Source organism: Biomphalaria glabrata, chromosome 15 (genome assembly GCF_947242115.1).
Source record: "Biomphalaria glabrata chromosome 15, xgBioGlab47.1, whole genome shotgun sequence".
NCBI lineage: Eukaryota > Metazoa > Mollusca > Gastropoda > Planorbidae > Biomphalaria > Biomphalaria glabrata.
This window is the reverse complement of record NC_074725.1, coordinates 27,940,331-27,960,628: the sequence shown is the minus strand read 5'-3', so window position 1 is coordinate 27,960,628 and position 20,298 is coordinate 27,940,331. Positions and strand designations below refer to the sequence as shown.

Genomic DNA, 20,298 nt, shown 5'->3' with positions numbered 1-20,298 from the left:
GGGGGGGGGGCGAACGATATGCTTCTCATTTAGGGGGCGCCACCGGCACAAGTTTGAGAAACACTGGGATAGACTGAAGCTTGCGGAATATCGGTTCATTTTGGTCTTTTAAGCTTTTTTTTTTTTTATAAGTATTTGATTCGGTTAGGTTGTAACTTTATGGTTTAATATTTTATAATTATATGCTGCCTTGCTAAGTGTCTTTTTTTTTTTATAGCCTAGACTGGCCTAGACTATATAAATTGTAGTCTGTGATTTGATTCAATGTGTTTTTCTTTTTTTTTTTTGCTAAAACTTTTTGTTTTATTGTTTATCGTGGGCGGAACGTGTCGGGATTGCCTTCTTAAGAGCCAGCAGGATACTATAGCCCTTGACACACACAAACACACACACACACTGGCGCACTGCACACACCTACTTTCCCAATTTGTATTCGATGGTATATGCAAATATTGTGTCCTTTCGATCTAAATCTAGATCTAGTACTTTGCCAACCTATATGGTTGTTATTGTCTTCAGTTATCTGGCCAATTTAATTTGTTGTTTTGGTTGCTAATCAAAAGTGAACAATACGATAGATTTGAAAGTCCTTATGGTCGCCCTTTTTCCCTCTTTGGATCATCACTTTATTATCTCATCTGCTTGATAATGTAAACTTAGGCCAAGAGTGACGTCAAACTTTAAAAGCTACAAGACTAGACCTGTTGTTCGCTAGATAAATCTAATTTGTTCGATTCAACCCTTTTTGTATAATAGGCCTAAATACTAATTTACAATATCATGAATATCTACTATAATCTAGTTTTAGAAACACCATTCATGTATTAGTACTCTGTATATAAGTATAAAGTATAGTAGATCTAGACTAGTCACAGATTTTGATTTAGTTATGATTTAAGTTTCATTAGTAGCCTACTTAAGACTCTGGATATAAATTTAAAATGCTTTCTCTAGGCTTGATCTAGATAGATAAAAGTAATTACTTTAAATTCAAATAATGATATTGATCTAGAATCTATATTATTATTATACTATATAGTATAGCTGCAGATAAATTAGTGAGGAATGCAGTATTTCCCTTGGCTGCGCAGCCCCAGCTGTGACCAACATATTTTGCCCCATCCAGGGCAGGCATAACCATTGTCAGCAGGTGGTCGATTTAGATTTTCTTTTCGCCGTCTGCGTCGGTCCTCGGCATTGGATTTAATAATAAATATAATGAGTCAAAAAAACATACTTTTTAATAAATTTGAATAAATTATTGGTCTAAAAGTATTCAATATTTAATACATTACGTAAAACACTGTAGTTAAAGGACAATGTCATTTTCAGCTGAGCACCCAATTTTTAAAAGATCTAATAATGTAACTGGAAATACAACCAAATATATTTATGTAATTATAGGAGTTGAATGAAATCCATAGAAGCTACAACTCAATTAGGCTCTTTAGCGTTTTTAATTCTTATCAAACTTTTCAGATTCTTTTTTTAATTAAATTAAATTTTTATTTATATTTCAGGAAGATGTAAGAGGTGATATATGTCAGTGAGACACTCAAATCATGGCAGTCCCTTCATCTTTACAGAAAGGGCTCTACATTCTAGCAGTTGTAGTAGCCGTCTGCTATGGAAGGGAAGAGCTGGTGAATCATCTCATCTTGCTGGACTCTATACCCCCTGGATCGGTGTCTGGTCTGGAACTAGACATAAGAACAAACTTTAGTGTAAGTTCATTGCTGAATTGATTTCACATACCTATATAAATAGTGCCTGTTTTATTGGCAAATCAAACCACAATTGCTCTTCCCAAGATGTCAAAAACTAATTGGAATTCGGAGGGACTTATGAACATCATTAATCCGGAATTGAAACTCTCACTTGCGATCCTTGGTTTATCAGACAAGAGATTTATCACTCTACCACCACACCCTCACTTTTTGGATTAGTGTAATTTTAAAACAAGTCCTGTGTGACTCTCTAGGAAAGGAAAGGCATTGTTAACTTGTTCGAGGCATAGCATCAGGCAACTAGATAAGTCTTAATTGTAGGCAATATGATAAAACTTTTTACTTTCTTAAAGTTTTGATTTAACTATTGTGATGTTGCTTGTTCAGGCTGTCTTGAGGTCAACTATGGATGACTGTTGAATTCCAACCAATTACTCTGCAAGCGTTTGGGTGTTATTGTTCGGGTGTATTCCGTGTAGTTGATCAACAATCCAGACAAAACAAACACATCGGTTTTAACTAGTAAAGAGATGTAGTCAACGCTGAAGAACAATGTACTATGTATTTATTCTAAGAAAAGGCCACAGTAAAAGTCTCTGTCACTAAACACGTCGTTACCCTAGAGGATTATATCGCTAACTGATTTTCCAGTCTCTAACCCAACATATCCCAAACGTCACTAGTCCCGTTCAATATGCGTCTTCTATGGTGCGTCGCTAAATAACTAATCTATATATAAATAAGGTGTCTAACACTATCAATTCTTTTAAACTAATATTGGTAAAAGTTCAGGTGAATCCACTACATATGAAATGCTTCCAATGGCATGCATCTCAAATAACTTCTGACAACCAGTTCAACTCCTGGCCTTCATGTGTTGTATTGTTCAGAAGGGACAAAAGGAAGCGACTGGCACTAAGCTTTGACAGGAGGGACTCATTACCCTTGGCTGGCTTACCACGAGAAGGAAAACTCTGAATTCAAACCTATGCTTTGTTGCGGCTTTACCCAGACATGGGAAAGGCTTTATGAGTTAACCCTTTCGAAAAATCAGGAGCAAGTGACCCTACACCCTGGCAAAACGAGCAACAATCCTGATCTAAAACTGAAACAGCACCTGCCATTCCTTTGCACATATCAGCTGTGTGCAGAGAGGAACTGCTATTTGGCAACATGAGATGATAGGTAGACACTTAGCAACTGAAGGAGGATCATAGATATTTCATCTTCCTTGTTAAACCCCCCCCCCCATCCCTTCTTTAATCTTTCCCATAGAGCCCACACACACACACACACACACGCACGTCCTTTGTTACCCACTCAGCATCAGTACATGTTGTTTTGAACAGAATTTTAAATGAGGTTAAATGTTATCATTTTAAGTGTATCTCTAGCAAGACCATCTTGACATATGATACCTATGTCAAAATGAAGCCGAACCATTAGTGACATATTTGTGCAGAAACGTGTAAACAGATATCTGAATTGTTTATTCTTAGCGTTATAAGGTTTCAGAAAAAAATTTCACTCTGCATACCAGCGCACTGTACAATTTATAAGATACAGACTTTGATATGGCATTTTTTTAACCAGCTTACACTTTTCCTTGTTGTAATTGTATTAAAGTAGTAGGTACGTAAAGTATCCCTTCCCCTTGAGGTTTGTAGGGCAGGTGATGTTTCTGTGGCTAACGGTTATTGAGGGTATTATGATTAAAGAGGGTATCACATTGCCAGCGCAATGACCAGTCAACTTTATTTCCCTACTAATGTCTGGTACCCATTTGAGTTAGGTTGAATCAGGTGTCCTAGTTTTCACTGAAATTCAAACCTGCGACCCCCTCAGTTCAGAAACCAAATGCTTTACCACCCAGCCACCACACCACATAAAAATGTATTACCTAACAATGTATATTATATTTAAGTCATTTTTCATTATTATTTTTATCCCATTAGTATATTTTGTATAGTGCAGTGCATTGCCCATTCTCCTAAAAAAATACTCAAAATGCTTTGGTCCATTCTGTGTGTGGAAATGTGAACAGAGACAGTATCTTGGAGAAGATTCTGTACCTCTTGTGCTTAGCAAACACAACTTCACTGTTGTTGATCTTAGTTAAAAACAACTCCTAGTCTACATTGAGCCCATTCAGTTGGCCAAGTGGTTTGTGCAACTCATCCCCACATCATTACCTATAAAAGTTTAATACCATTGTTTAACTTCAGTGACACACCTCTGCTGTTTTTCTTTCTAAATTTAAAATAACAAAAGCTAAACCAATGTCAATGGGACAGGCACACTTTCAAAAACAAAACTATGTTTACTCTGTAAAAAAAATATGTACAAAAAAATGTAACGAAAATTTGTTAGAAGATAATATGGTGTTCATTTTTAATTATCGTTGAATTTTTTTTTTTATATACACATTTATTTTTATATACATTGAGGGATTATTGGATTGTCATCATCCCTTCCCATCATGCATCATTCTGAAACCTAAAGTCTCTGTAAACATACACTTCTGCTTCATTAGTTCCCCCAGTTCTTTCCCTTGCTAAGCTTTTTTTTTTTTTTTTTCTTCATACATAATTCTGTGTCATCCTGTCTGTCTGGATTGTCTCCTTCATTTTTCTTGTTTTCTAGGTCAGGGTGCTTATTTTAGGAGCTGGCCAGGTTCTGATTTTTTTTTAATCCTCAACGTCTGTAATCTCTTCTCAACAGGGTAATGTTCACCTAGTAGAAGCCAAAGATTTCAGGGTGATAGTTAATATCACAGCACCTTCTCTGCAGCAAGCTTATGATGTGGACGCTCAGATCTTTACCCACAATGACAAGGTTGTTTTGGAAATTGTAAGTTGTACTGTGTTAGTTTTTATCTGAAAAGGGATTAACTCTTTCTCTCCGTTGTTATTTAACACGTTCTGATGGAATCAACGTTGGTATCGTCAGTTAGGAGAGAAAGAGTTAAATGAAATGTGCAAGTAAACAGGAACAAGAAAAATGTGAGGGGGATTTTTACTTTGATTGCTGCTCTAACACGTAAAATTTTATTTTGAAAATTATATTGTATAGACACATTTTCTTTGACCGTATTAAAGAATTTTCCAAAATTGTTGGGCAGTAAAGATCCTAGTAGCTATCTCGGACTCATGGGGTATGGGATATGGAGTTTATTAGAATAAGTAGAACAAAGAAGGAAAAGGTTTTTCAAAGCTGAAAATGTAATAGGCTTGTTTGAGGGTTGGGAGGACTGACCATCCTTAAAAAAAACCTATGACCACTTAGAAGAAATTCTCTCAGCTGATTGGGTAATGTCTGAAGGTTCCTTGATAGTATTGACCATTCTGATTTTGGGTTTGGTTCATACCGTATTTTAAGTCTTTATCAAGTTCCTCATTAGTATTGACTATTCATTTTTTGTTTTTTATTTGGCTTCTGTACTTTTAACATTATTTTATTATTTTTTTTAGAAAGAGTTACATTCCCAGCCCAGCACTATCAGCTTGATGTGGTTATTCATAGGAATAGCATGCAGCTCCTTCATTGTTTTATTTTGTACTGCAGTGTACGCTGGCAAATGGTTTGTTGTTGTTTTTTTTTTTTTGTTTTTTTGTTTTTAAGCTGCAATAGAAATAGAAAAGTGATGGGTTTATCTAGATTTCTCATCCTCTATTGAAACCCACAACAATAAGACAATTTTAAAAGATATAATTCTCAGATGTTTTTATCATAGTAATAGAAAGCAAAGTAGCTGTAATACCTAAAACATTGAACCATAATTTACACAGAAAAACAAAACCTAGTGAAATACTCTTCCCTAGTGCCATTAGAGAATAAAATGGGTTGCCGGAATCAGCCAGGAAACATACTACTAAAATTTAAGTCGTCGATTAACATGCATGACTAGATTGACACATGAAATGCGTAGGACTTAATTATTTTGTTTTTTGAAGTAACGTCTGTAATATATAAGATAAGATGCTTTTAAAAAAAATGACTTGACTTACTTGACTTAATCCTGTGCACTCCCAGTGGAGCATAGGGCCGCAACCACACCTCTCCACCGAACTCGGTTCTGAGCAGCTTTCTTTCTTAAAAAAAATGATTACAGTATAATTCACCCAAATATCCATTTCTTACTCCCCTTTCCCCCCCCCCCCCCCCCCGCCTCCATTTTCCCAACTAGTAGTGATAGGATCATAGACTTTTGAGAAAGCTAAAAACTAGAAGCAGCGCTAAACAAAAACAGTTGATAAAAATATTTCAAATTGAACAGATCTAAATCTATTACAAACTCAATTACATGACTGATCCAAACTGATTGATACAACTACACTTTGTATGAGCTTTGTTTTTTAAAAAGGTATTTTAAAAATGTTTTTCTTGTTGTTATTCAAGTCTAGCCTCAAAAAGAAACAGAAAAATGTAATTAATTTAATTTAAGTCTATTCTAATATTAAAAAAAGAATCATGACTAATATGGAAGAAATGTTTGTAAATGTTTAACATGTTTCGGATGTTCCTTCAGAGTTGAAGATATCTACTTCCTAGTCCAAACCCTCCGCAGGACAAAGGGTGATGGCAGCAAAAAGAGTATGAACGTGGGACCATCGAGATGACCAAACGATAGTCCAGCATGCATACCACACAACTAGGCAGCCATCCCAAAACAACATAACAGTTGAATAGAATAGTGAACTAATTGTATTGTATTTTCCCTAAAGATAAGAAAAAGCTTAAGTAAAATTAATGAGAATTGATAACTCAATAGAAAACCTATGTACAATAAACCCAACTTTGGACTTAATGGAATACTAAAGTATTAAATGCACATGCAATTTACAAGTCTAATGCTATTAGCTAAACTACGACAAATTGTTAGCTAAAAAAAGACAAACATTTAGGTTAAAATCCAAACCAAAGTGTTGTGTTCATATATTCTACACTCTCCTGCACAAGTAAGTGCAGTGATTATCACAATAGTTTATCACCTGTCAGAATAGTGTCAGTATATATAACATATTAATTAATCACTTTGGTGGAACAAGCCTCCAAGGATGGGTACTCTTGGTATCAGGACAGGAATATTATTTGTGGGAACAATTACCTGTACAGAACCAGATTTCTAATTAGCTGGACTAGATTGTCTGCTATTCTAGAGTTAATGTATCTGTTATGTCCATTCCATATCTGCTGCTGTTCTAGAGTTAATGTGTCTGTTCTGTCCATTCCTTATCTGCTGCTATTCTAGAGTTAATGTGTCTGTTCTGTCCATTCCTTATCTGCTGCTATTCTAGAGTTAATGTGTCTGTTCTGTCCATTCCTTATCTGCTGCTATTCTAGAGTTAATGTGCCTGTTCTGTCCATTCCTTATCTGTGTATGCTCATTGCAATAAAAAATGAAAATGATATTTTAACATTTCAGACCTTATGATTGATATATGGGGCAGATGATGTAAAGGTCATCTGTTTCTGTGTCGCACAGTTAATGAGGGTGTCATGTGGCCAGCAAAATGACCAACCACCTTTTACTTTCCCCAACTAATGTCAGGTACCCATTAGAGTTGGGTGGACTCAGGGGCACCCAAAAAAATCCTTTAAAATCCCAGTCTTCACCACAATTTGAACCCAGGACACTGTTTGGAAGCCAAGCGCTTAACCGCACACCCACCACGCCTCCAAATTAGGACCTAGGTGTGACTAATTAAGTTAATTTTCTTCTTTTTCCATTAAATGAATTCTTATTTAATTTTTCTGTAAATCTGAAATAGTTAAAAGAAAATTTAGAGCCCATAGTAACAATTAACCCGAGGGCATTAATTGAAGAAAACTTCGCTTAATCTTCCATTCACAGAATTTTTTTTACTTGCAACTTGTATTCCAAAAATGGTTTTTAGTTTTTCTCTTATGTATAAATACGCTGTGAAACAGCTAAGTGTTTTTTAGCAGTTGATATTATTACATCGTTGTTTTGAAACAGGTATCGGCAAGAGCATCAAACGTATGATGTTAGTGATCGCAAAAGTTTATCCAGCTCGGGTCTTAGGAGCAATATCTACAAGCCGAGCAACACCATACCCATGTCACACCTGGCTTTTCACACCAGGGATGATGGCTATGAGAACACCAGAAACCTCAGAACAAACGAGGAGTTGAAACAAGTGCAAGAAGTGCCGGAGGAGGATGAGGATGAAGCTATAGATAAGGTTTGAGCAGTTTTTTGTTTTAGTAAGATGGGAACTTTTTGTTCCGACAAACTTTCACTTATCTTGTAAGTCCTGGCACTAGCTCCAGCTGGAATAACCTGCCCAGTGTGCGGCCGAACATTCCGGGCTCACATAGGTCTCACCAGCCACATGAGGAGGCATAAAACCCCAGTGCAAAGCCCTCTGCCCCCTGGAGGACAAAGTGGTCATCATCGAACCACGATGGATGAACTATATATATATATATAAGTCCTGGCACAAGAGAATTTCATTAGCAATGAGAAAAAAAAAAGAAATGTTCACTTCTAGACTTTGAGCTTAGTTTCATGTAAAGTTTTAGTTTTTTTGTTTTTTGTTGTTTTTTTATTGAGATAGTTCTGGTTAGTTTACAAAATCAAAATAGTGTAATCATGCCTTTGGTGGGAATGGAGTTGAGAAGACCCCGTCTCCCTAGAGTGGGCAGTGCACATGGGTATCACAGTCAAATGGGCACCTAACAGAGAATAAAGTATTTTAAAGTAGTTTGTAAATTGCTGAACATTCTTTAAAATATTATGTTACTATGTGTATTTAATAGCAAGAGAAATATAATCTGATTTCTAAAAAAAAGGGGGAAACTTCTCTGAAACATTTTTTAAAATGTTATTCATTGTTTTAGCATTGTAAAATGCTAGATGTTTGGGCTATGAGGCCTTCATCTACTACAAACAAATGTTCTGTGTTTCTACTTTGGTCTACCAGATTGTCTTATTTATGTCTATTGTATTTTTCTGTAGAAGTATTATGAATAACCTATTTTATCTATACATTTTTTTAAACTGCTCAATTTTTTCTCCATTATAGGAGCAGCCAGGTAAAATGAAGCTAAATGATGTAGATAGCTCAATGGATACAGAAGACAGTGATCCTCAAGAGAGGAACCTGATTAAGAGCCGCTATCACTCACATTCTAAAATGATACACAAAGATCTTATCAAGAAAGGCGTGGCCGGCAAAAAGACAGTTTCCTACAAGAGGACATACAAAACAGCAGTCTACAACGGGCTCCCCACAGAGCAGGAGGAAACATCAAACGATGAAGCAGATCTCAAAGACCTTAAATCTACAGATACAGAAGCTGAGGACTCACATACCGAGAGTCTTCAGGTGCGTCTGTCGCCTGGTGGTGAACCAACTTATGCTAACGATGAAAAATTGACTAATGTAGATAAATCTAGTGAGTCTGCTTATGCCAATGACCCAATGAGGTTAGTTTCTGCTGACATTCATAAAACCAGCGGGCCTAGCCCACAGTATAAACACATTTCCATTGAGAAATCTCGAGTTGGCAACATCTACAGCCCCCTGGAACTGAAGCCCGTTCTGTCAACCTTCACACCTAGCCTAGTCAGCACACCTAAAACTCCTGCGTCTTCATCTGTGAAAGGTCTGCAAGATGCAGACGGCAATAACGCTGATAATGACTTTGATAAAATCCCTCACAAGCCAAATGTAAGCACTCCCTGGAGCACCCAAAACTTGCCCGTCATGGCTGACATCTTGGAGGACCCTAGAGAGGATCAGACCAGCGTTGTCAGTGACAGTGCCAACTCTGCCTCCATCTATGGCAGTAGTGAAATATTTAACCCTGCAAACACCAACGATACCTATTTCACTGTAGACTCGGACACGGATGAGCAACCTTGTGATGTGGATGACATTTTCTCCGATGGAGAACTGCCGAGTCCATTTCTTCTTAACAAGTTTAGCTCAGGGGTGCAAACCAACGACGATATAAAATTAATTCCCGGAGCTTTAAAATCTCCCGGGGCGAATGTTCACAACAGGATACACAAAGTTCGTCCCAACAGCAGCATCCTCTTCTCAACAGATGTTCAGGATCTTCTAAATCCCAAGAAATCAAACAAGGTTGAAGAAACAATGTTTGAGTTCCCTCCCCCTCCACAAAGCCTTCTCGAGATGGACAGTGACCAGAATAAAGGGGATTACATTCAAATTAAACAAACCAGTCAACCCAATCCACAAGCCAAAAAAACAGGACAGAATAAACTGTCATTAAACCAGACTTAGTAAGTAACCTTCATCTTCCTAATCTACAAATTCCTAACTCTCCATTAAAGCAACACCTGTATTAAATGAAGCTTCTTAAAATATTTTTTTTTCTGCTATGAAAAATAGTTTATTATATATTTCAAAATCTGTTAGTAAAATAATTGAAACTTAAAGTTGTATTAGAGTTGGTTTCTTTTATGTAAATATCAAAAGCACAGCAATTAACTTGCTAATCATTGCTACCACAATAGTTCTGTATCAAAAGTAACTCAAAAGGAAGAAGTAATTGAGTGGAACCCTTTTTTTTTAACAAGTATGTTGGTTTCTCTTTTGAGTTTTGACAATAGAACTACAAATTTTAATATATATGTAGAATATTTGTATTACATAAATAATAAACCAGTGTTTAAGAGAGAAGACATATTAGGAACTGCATTTATTACACGGTGTTGCACTGAAATGTGACCAAATGTCATCATATTGTCCTCTGATCAAGATTTATGATAACACTTTGTTTAGCAGGCTTACTGATGTTTTATTTTTTTTTTATATTCATCTCAGAAGTTTTTAGTTTAATTTTATGTTTCTTTGTGGAGTGATTTATCACAATCAAAATATTGATCACAACTTAAAAGCTAAGCTAGTATTTAGATTTTAAAAAAATGTGCCAACAAATATTGACGCTGTCATATTCTTGAAAAAAAAAACACATTATTTTGTTTAAGTTTTATTTTTTTTTAATCGAAATCACATTATTCTAGATTTTCTAATCCTTTTCTTGTTATGAGTGTTCATAAAAAAATCCTTTATTTTTTTTATTTTTTTCTGTCCTTCAAATTTCTACTTGGTATCTCTCAACAGCTTGAACATGACCATCTTGACCACTGTATGTCTGCTGACTTTAACCACTGGAGTGTTTTGCTCTATGGATAAACATGAAACCAAAGTCACAGTCACTGTTCTGAGTCCCAAATATTTGCTGCAAAACTATACCAGAATATTCTTCAACCTCGACAGAGAGACAGAAGTGTTGAATCAAGACAACTTCAATTTGCTTGTGTATGGTATGTTCGCTTGTTTATGCTATTGCGAAATAAACTGATATTCTGTATTACTACGTTAACCCAATAGCTCCTATTTCCGGTTCAAAAAACCCCTTCTTAAGTCCTAAGCAAGGAGGGATATTTAAAAAATCCTAAAAAATATGTATTTTAAAAAAATAATCAAATTGAAGATCTAATACATATAAACAAACAAACAGCTTTAAAAAATAGAACTATATGTCTAGTTTTAAAAAATATATATGTTTAATACCACTAGAATATAAAAAACTTCAAAAATACTCATTTTCCACGTGGGGCTTAGGTTTAGGACAAAAACGGGAAAACATTTCCAACTGCAGAAGGAGCTAATGGGTTAACTTATTAAATGGGGGAGGAATCTGTTAGGCACTTAGTATAGAGACGCACCTTAGTTGATGGACTTTGAATGTGACATTTAGTGACATCATGAATAGTGGGGTTTAGCTTGTTCATGTTAATATTCATGAGTTACTGTTAGGAATTCAAGGTGACAACATCATATAATGGACAGAGACTTGACAGAGGCCTTTATGTATTAAACTTTATTGAATAATCTAATGGTATGGACTTTGTCCTTTTATCTTGTCATTGTGACAGGATATTATCATTGTTAGTTTTTGAGCACATTGAATATACCCGTGCAAGAAACTCAAACTTCTGAGTAATCTGTGAAGCCAGACAGCCATTATACAACTACAAGACCAAAGCCTATCACACTGTACTACTTATTAAGTGTAATTATTTTGGTACAGTTTTGTTATCTTTTCAAGTACCCTTCAATCTTAAAACAAGTTGATAAATGTTTGTTTTGTTTGTAAAGTTTGGACATTTCTTCAGAAAGAATATAGTGCATCCTACCTGATTCCTCAGGCAGAATGGCAGAGAATGGAAGGGGGCATTGTTTCAACTTAGGTCCATCATGTCAGTAGTTCAAAGTGCATATCACAAGACCAGGCAGTCATGTATTCTTGATGAATAACTACTGCTCTCTAACATGACTTCTCTAAGTTACTTTTCATGTGACTATTTGCTTTCTACTCCTTAGGTTGACTATTTAATAACTAAATAATTTTCATCAAGGACTAACTTACTGACTTCTATCTTCATAATTCCCAAGAGGACTTAACAAAATCTTGTTCTCTCTTTTCTCAAGCTAATGTTGACTTGCCTATGCTTTTATGCTTATGTTCAACAAATTCACATTAACTCTTTCAGTGCGGGGTTACTCTCAAGGAGTAACTTCACTAGCGCTGCTGGTGGAGACCAATTTTCTTGTAAAATAAAATCAAATGTTAAGTTATATTATAAGATAAAAAAGTTACTGATAGTTTTAGTAACTCTAACCACCCTGAAGATTTTTGTTAGTTTAGGAAAGCTCCATTGTTTTGATCAAAATATTTTGCACTGAAAGAGTTAAATATTATAAAGTACATCTAGGTTACTAACACATCTAATACCCTAGTTAACTGTTGATCTCAGAAACAATTATACAAAAATACTTTTACCCCTTTGAGTTTTATACATCTTAAAATGTTGCCTTACACCCTTATTTCAGCATAACCCTAATGTAGCTGTTATTTACCGTGCTTATTTCCCTTGTCAGATGTCTCAGAACCACTGTTGCATGATAGAAATGATACAGCCAACAAGTGTATTGATGTCAGCTGTGACCAGGGCTGTGATGAAACAACAGGTCAATGCATCTGCTTCAAGGGATACAAGCTAAACTCACAGGGAGAATGTATTGGTAGGTAATACTTTTTCAATCACTGTTTGCAATATCTGAGCCTAATAACTTTTTTTTTTTTAATTCACTGTATATCACTGACCAAAATTAATATTTTATACATCAACAATCATAGTTTGAATTTATATACTGTACAAAATGGAAAGACCTATGAGCAGCACAGACCAAAATATACAAGCAATTTTTTTCTTGTCTCTAACCCAGAGGTGTAGCTAGGGTGGGAGGAGGGAGGGGGAGAATTAAAAAATCCCCCAAATGAGTGGGGTTTTTTTTTTTTACAAATATTCTGCAAAATGCAGGGGCCACCAAAGAGGTCAGGCCCCCAAATGATGGCACGCCACTGCTCTAACCATTAAGCTTCAGTCTATTATGAAGAATGCTTCTGCTATAATCCCAAAAGAGAATTTGTACCAATATTAATGGAATTACTTGGAGATTACTAAAAGTTTTATTTCCAGGAGCCTCACTGGAAACCTGGCTCAATGTTACAATATAAATATAATATTATATAAATATATAAAAATGTTACAATATAAATATAATATTATACAGTTGGTTACTTTAAAAATTATAGTTATCTGTAGAGAGCTGGTTTCATTCTTTGATAGGCTGCATGTTAAATTTTTATTTTTGGTATGTTTTGTTCTTTTATGATATGGTAAAGTTATGAAAAAGTATTACAATTGAAAGTCAATGCTAGGCAATTCTACGTAGCTTTGCTATGAAGTGATAATGAAGTTACATTCACTATTGACCTGCGTCTTGTTCTCTCTGAAACAGATATTAATGAATGCATGGAAGGAAAGGCTAAATGTGATAAAGCTGCAGGCTGTTACAACAGGAAAGGATCCTATGACTGCATCTGTGGGGAAGACTTTTATGGCAATGGGAAAAAATGCAGAGGTAATTGGGATCATTTCATTTCAAATTACACATTAATTAACATAAGAAACATACAACTCTACATGGTTGCCGGATGAAACAAGACAATTGTTTAATTCAGGCTCTTGTCTTGACAATAACAAAAAAAAAAGACAAGACTGGACATATTAACATTATGACTTAATGAACATCGAAAAACATTCTAATGATGTTTTTTGGTGCTGTAAATAAGCTGGCACATTATTTTGTTTGTATGAGCTTTTATCATCATAGAACAACACTAATTTGAATAAAATGTTTAATTATAACTGGGGAAACTGATGGTCAAAGTTGACTCAAAACAGAGGAGAGTGCTTGAACCATGTCTTAATACTGTACAAATAAAAAAAATAGATCTAAAATAAAACTGAAAAGAAAAGAGCCCAGAATTAATGTTCAAAAAAATCAGAAATATTATCTTGTCATATTTTACTAAATATTTAAATAAAAGTCCTGAACATTTTTTTCAAGTTTTTATTATATTTAAACCCTCTTCAAATGACATAAACATTACTGCTCTTAAGTTGTTTAAACAGTCAAAACAAACTGCTGATCAGTAATGACTGTGATGAAGAAATGAACAAAACACTTTGTCAACATTTCTTTGCACTTTTTCCCCCACAGTGGTTAAAACTTCTGCTGTGGACTCATCTCTCTTCATTCTGTCATGTTTCAGAATACGAGAACTTGTCAAAACTGGCTTCTCTTGACCTAAACGGCTGTCTTAAATGATGTGGTTTTATTAAATAGGTTTCTATATTTTAATTTTTGATGATGTGTGTATCCTTTTATTTTTGCAGAGTGTAAGCAAGCATGCCCAGAGAATCACTATGAAGTCCAGTCTTGTAGCAATGACATTCAGAAGATCTGCAAAGGTTAGCCAGTGGTGTTTTAAGCTTGAATTCATTCAACACCTATTTTGTATTCATTATATCCTATCTTATATGATACAGAGGTTATTTCAAAAAAGAAGATGATTATGTCCTACTCATGCATATTAACCAATGACCTAAAAAAAAAATTTAGAATGTCAAATGCCAAAATAAACAAGAATGTTGAATTTTGTATTGTTTCAGATTGTACTCAGAAATGTGTCAAAGGTTTTTACATGGCCAAGCCTTGTTCATCTCATGAGAATGCTCTCTGTCGAAGTAAGGTCTTTATATTTTGTAAACAAGACTGTTTATAATCTGTCCTAAGTTTTGTTTTAATCAAGACACTTAGATAACACAAAGTTAAAGGTTCTGAAGCTAGACATCTAGAGTTTTATAGTTTTCATGTCGATTGATAACTGTTATAAGAAATAAGATGCATACACCTTAATTTATACATTTTGATTTTTTTAAATTCATTTTTTTGCTTGAGTTTGCAATTAAATCTTATTTTACTTAAGTTAATGAGCTTATGATAATGTATTAGCCATGAGTAACATTACAGTTCCAGCCACATATTTTTAAATAACAACTTCGTTGATACCACCTCTCCATGAGCCTGAAACCTCTGAGCTGAGCTCTAATTCCTTGCACATCACAGGCCTTTGTTTACTAAATAGATCTTCATTTTGTTGCCCCACAAATTCATTAGCTAAAGGACAACTTGTACTCAATTTTTCTTGATAAATAGATCAGAGACTCTTAAGGCCTTTACTACCGTAGCATTTAGTTATCTGACGACACTAGTCGCACTTGTGTATGTTGGCTGTGTTTACTGTCTCTCTTCTTACAAAGTATTGCTTTTTCTTTTTGGTTGAACTATTTACCTTTTATATTTGCATTAATTACAGTGCACTATTTACATTTATTTGAGTGCATTGGTTTCAGCTGGGGCTACATAGCTACTGGAAATACTGGATACCTCATTAATCTTCGGACTCGAAGACAAGCTTTATTATTATTATTACAGTGCACTATTTACCTTCATATATACTTTATTACTTTATGACTTTTTATACATTTGTTACAGTGTGCACAGCTCCATGTTCCCCTGGTGAATTTGAATCTAGACAGTGCAATAACGATCATGACAGAGAGTGTAAAAGTATGTAACTAATATAAATGGTTATTTTATTATTTTAATGATTCCATGAATGGTCCTAAGGATGTTCACAAATGTTCAGTTTGCAAACTTGTACACTATGTTTTTTTAATGGTAATTACAAAGCTTATATCAACTCGCTTATATCAACTCACACCCATTCTGGATCAAACTGAAACTTTGCACAATCATTGATATAGATAAGACATAAATCAATAATAATAATAATAAGTAACTTATTAGACAATTAATTACTGGCAATTCATTATTTTGTTTAATAGCAACAAGGGAAACTATTACTTTGGTACTTACAGATATGGCTATATTTGTTGGGTCTAGTCCACTATTGTTTCTCCCTCACGCATTCTGCAATCAAGTTGATACTTTACACAATTTATTTATTGTACCTAACAAAACATGAATGAATATACAATACTCAGTTAGTCAGTTAATTATTTGAATTAATTATTTTGCTTGATGTTGAATAAGGGAAATAACTTTTACATCATTTCTCAGATGTCTCCCTGCTGGATGTGCCAGTTGCTTCCAGAAATGTTCTCTTGGAAGAGAAGCAGCACATACTAACTGATGAGACTTTGTTGGAGAAACTAGCTGCACACTACGTTGGCTTTTCAAGATACACTTTACATAGAGGTAATTAATGGTGTCAGAAGTTGGTTTGTAATCTGTTTGCCCTGTTGAATTTATTGAGCATCTCTTGAATCCAACAAAATTTAATGTGTTTTTATCTGCTTACAAAACATTATAGTTTATTTACACTAATGTTTCAGAATGTTGGCTTTTCAAATTTTTCTGTTTTCAAGTCTGTTAATTATATTAGATATTTTTTCAGCTAGATGGAGATTGTATTTATCTTCAACTCTAAGAACTATATTAGATTGTTTTGTTTTTTTTCAGAAGGATGAAATATTTTTGTCTATATTAGATAATATTTTAAGCTAGATGGAGATTTTATTTATCTTCAACTCTAAGAACTATATTAGGTTTTTTTTTTTTTCAGAAGGATGAAATATTTTTGTGTATATTAGATAATATTTTAAGCTAGATGGAGATTTTTTTTATCTTTAACTCTAAGAACTATATTAGATTGGGTTTTTTTTCAGAAGGATTAACATTTTTTGTTTCTTGCTGTGGGTATTTGACTTGCAAATATTTCTATGATTCCAGGAACTGGCATTGTGGTGGAGTTAACTGTCAGACTTATTGATCCCACTCAGCGATTCCTTCCCAAGAATTCAACAGATCTAATAAACATTGACAAATTATTACCAGCCCTGACCCGCTCACGCTTTGTACGACAGCACTGTCAGAATCCAATCCCTGATTATTACATTCTGCAATATAAAAAGAATGAGGTATGTACACAGCTTTGATGATCTCTGAAAAAGTTAGGTAGCCGTTTTAGACCTTTGGATCTATAGGGCAGATGATGTAAAGGTCCTCTTTTTTTCTATGGCCGATGGTTAGTGTCATGTGGCCAGCACAGTGCCCAACTACCTTTTTTTTTCCCCCAACTAATGTCGGGTAACCATCTGAGTTGGGTGGTTTGAGGGGTGTCCTAAAAATAAAATCAAAATCCCAGTATTCGCTGAGAATCAAACGTGAGACCCTTAAATTTGGAAGCCAAGTACTTTACCAAAAAGCCACCATGCCTTCATCTCTGAACTATTTAATAAATAGATACATAGTTTGTGCTACAACTCAGCACTATTGAACTTTGAACTAAAGAGTTACATAGTTCTTATAGCTCTAATATGTTTAAGTGTGATAGAATTAAAGCACATCCTTGAATCCAACTGAGACCAATCTTAATAGAAGGCCTGACCTGCAATGTTGCAACTTGTGAACAGTGGAGACCTATAGCTCAAATCTATGTCACAGGTTTATACAACGAGCTGTTGGTCTCCACTGCCCACAGGTTGTGATGTCGCAGGTTAGTGTTGAGGCCTACTATAATGAATAGTCTCAATTTAACAGAGGTTAATACGTATTTAGAAAACATATAGTTTAAATTTGTATTTATTTTTTTTACAATGTAAAATAGGTCTAACAAATTTGTTTTTTCCTTTGACTGACTTGAACAGAACCAAACTTACAAGCTTAATGAAAATGGATCAATAGAAGACTGTGATGCCACAAAGTTTGGAGAAAATATTCTACGCATGTCTGGGGTGAATGGCTCCTTCGTCTGCTCGCAGCCTGGATCATTGAGCAACAAGTTCAAAATTGATCATAATTTCTTTCTGGCAAGAACCAAATGGGTCGACAAAAATAAGAGGTTTGCATTGAAAGAGCTTTTTTCTTTTTAGTCATTTTTTGATACATTTCTGAATCTAAAATAAAATTAAAATGCAACTGATTTAATTCTTTCTCTCCTAATTGACGATACCATTGTTGATTTGACCTCATTAAATTAAATTAATGTTAAATTTTGTAAACATGATTTTGTATTATATAAAATAACATGCATTACCCTTTAATTCTATTCCAAATAAAACATTTTCTGATAACAAACGACAAAGCTATTGAAGCTTAATCATAACAGGGGTAGTGAAATAGTATTGAGCAAAATGAAGAATTCTGTTGAAATGTGGAAAAATAATTGCGGATAGAAAGAGATAACTGTCTTACTATTTGAAATGGGCAGGTGTCAACGGTACAGTCAGGCTTGTGAGAGTTGCACCAGGAATTGTGGGACCTCTATGTTTTCAGGAGATCCAGATTGTGCAGTCGTGGGAGATGACAATGATAATGGACTTTCCCCTCGACTGATGGTATGTAGTAACCTTTTTCTCTATGATAATGGACTTTCCATTCGACTGATGGTATGTAGTAACCTTTTTCTCTATGATAATGGACTTTCCCCTTGACTATTGGTATATAGTAACCTTTTTTTCTCTATGATAATGGACTTTCCCCTCGACTGATGGTATATATTAACCTTTTTCTCTATTTCGCCAGGATGGTGAGTTCTTTGCTGAGTTCTAGAACACCTCTTTAAGTCCATAGTCATGTAGTACACATTCTAGAATAAAAGAAGTTAAATATATAGAGTATTAAAGGGAAAACATTTTTTATCATGGGAGAGGATTTCATTACATTGATTTTTACTTCTAGTGCAGCCTTATTTTGTTGAAAAGGGACCTTTTCTTTTGCTATTACCTAATAGTGGGCTGTTGTTAGTTTCACTTTCAGTGAGGCTTGGAGAAAAGTAAGTTATCATTACAGGATGGCTGCCTGGTTGTGCGGTTTGCGCGCTGGACTGTCGTTCGGATTTATCAACGGTCGAGGGTTCAAACCCTGCCCGCTCCCATCCCCCGTTGTCCTGCGGGAGGTTTGGACTAGGAAGTAAACTATCTTCAACTCTGAAGGAACATCCGAAACATGTAAAACATTTTACAAACAAACATTTTACAGACCCTAAAACCTTCCCGCCCTCAACCATAATCTAATTTTACTGCAAATGTTTCACATAAATCCACACTAATTCAAAGTAAACACATGCAGTGATGGAAACAGACATTTTTAATGGTTAATTTAAACTCTCCTCATTTTGTTAGTTATTTTTAGATTCTGACACTATATTTCTAAACTTCACTTTCTAATATATGAGCCTTAGTGATTCTACAACTGAGAGCAGGCAACAACCTATGCAACACTTAAACAAACCAAATTACTCACTAGAGTAAAGTATGTTTAATATTAGCATTCTTTAGCATGATAGCTGAATTGTAATGTCTCGTCTTTGTTGTGTATTTTAGTTGAATCAAACAGATGGTGATTCTTTGTGTGAAAACTCCAATGTAAAAAAAACATTAAAGTCTTTTTGATATATCAACAGATGTGCTACAACTGTTGTGTGAAAACTCCAATGTAAAAAAAACATTAAAGTCTTTTTGATATATCAACAGATGTGCTACAACTGTTGTGTGAAAACTCCAATGTAAAAAAAACATTAAAGTCTTTTTGATATATCAACAGATGTGCTACAACTGTTGTGTGAAAACTCCAATGTAAAAAAAACATTAAAGTCTTTTTGATACATCAACAGATGTGCTACAACTGTTGTGTGAAAACTCCAATGTAAAAAAAACATTAAAGTCTTTTTGATACATCAACAGATGTGCTACAACTGTTGTGTGAAAAAGAACTGCTCTTCAGATTGTAAAGAGTACCATAAAAGGAGATGCCAGCCTGACCAGTATGTACACACCTCAAATTTGATCTCTCAGAACATATGTATATAAATATATATATAATATAGAAATTCTTCGTACTCATTTTACATGTCAGAGAGTTGAGATCAGTAATCCTATATCTTAGATGAACTGTGCAGTGGTTTCCAGATCTGGCTATTCTCCATATAGTTTTTGCTCTAAAGGAGGGTTTAGGGGCCAGAGTCTTGTTCGGGGATCTTGATATAGTATGCAGCTTTGAAGGACATTGCATTCTCAGGTGATGCTCCACAAGGGCAGGTTTCACTCGTCCCGACTTTAAGCTCCCAGAAC

General features: G+C 34.8%; 1 protein-coding gene across 3 annotated transcripts in view; it reads left to right on the top strand.

Annotated features, from left to right (window-relative positions):
- Window positions 1-20,298, top strand: part of LOC106051369 (uncharacterized) — a 117,742-nt gene that overhangs the window by 72,542 nt on the left and 24,902 nt on the right. For all 3 annotated transcript variants that reach the window (XM_056012495.1, XM_056012494.1, XM_056012496.1), the window contains exons 2-17: window positions 1,521-1,724; window positions 4,449-4,577; window positions 5,198-5,307; window positions 7,708-7,933; window positions 8,777-10,002; window positions 10,847-11,049; window positions 12,671-12,814; window positions 13,595-13,717; window positions 14,536-14,610; window positions 14,812-14,886; window positions 15,698-15,772; window positions 16,286-16,423; window positions 16,958-17,145; window positions 17,875-18,068; window positions 18,438-18,564; window positions 19,912-19,991. In XM_056012495.1, the coding sequence (XP_055868470.1) occupies window positions 1,563-1,724; window positions 4,449-4,577; window positions 5,198-5,307; window positions 7,708-7,933; window positions 8,777-10,002; window positions 10,847-11,049; window positions 12,671-12,814; window positions 13,595-13,717; window positions 14,536-14,610; window positions 14,812-14,886; window positions 15,698-15,772; window positions 16,286-16,423; window positions 16,958-17,145; window positions 17,875-18,068; window positions 18,438-18,564; window positions 19,912-19,991 (3,275 nt within the window). In that variant the 5' untranslated portion in view covers window positions 1,521-1,562. The remainder of the gene's footprint in view (window positions 1-1,520; window positions 1,725-4,448; window positions 4,578-5,197; window positions 5,308-7,707; window positions 7,934-8,776; window positions 10,003-10,846; window positions 11,050-12,670; window positions 12,815-13,594; window positions 13,718-14,535; window positions 14,611-14,811; window positions 14,887-15,697; window positions 15,773-16,285; window positions 16,424-16,957; window positions 17,146-17,874; window positions 18,069-18,437; window positions 18,565-19,911; window positions 19,992-20,298) is intronic.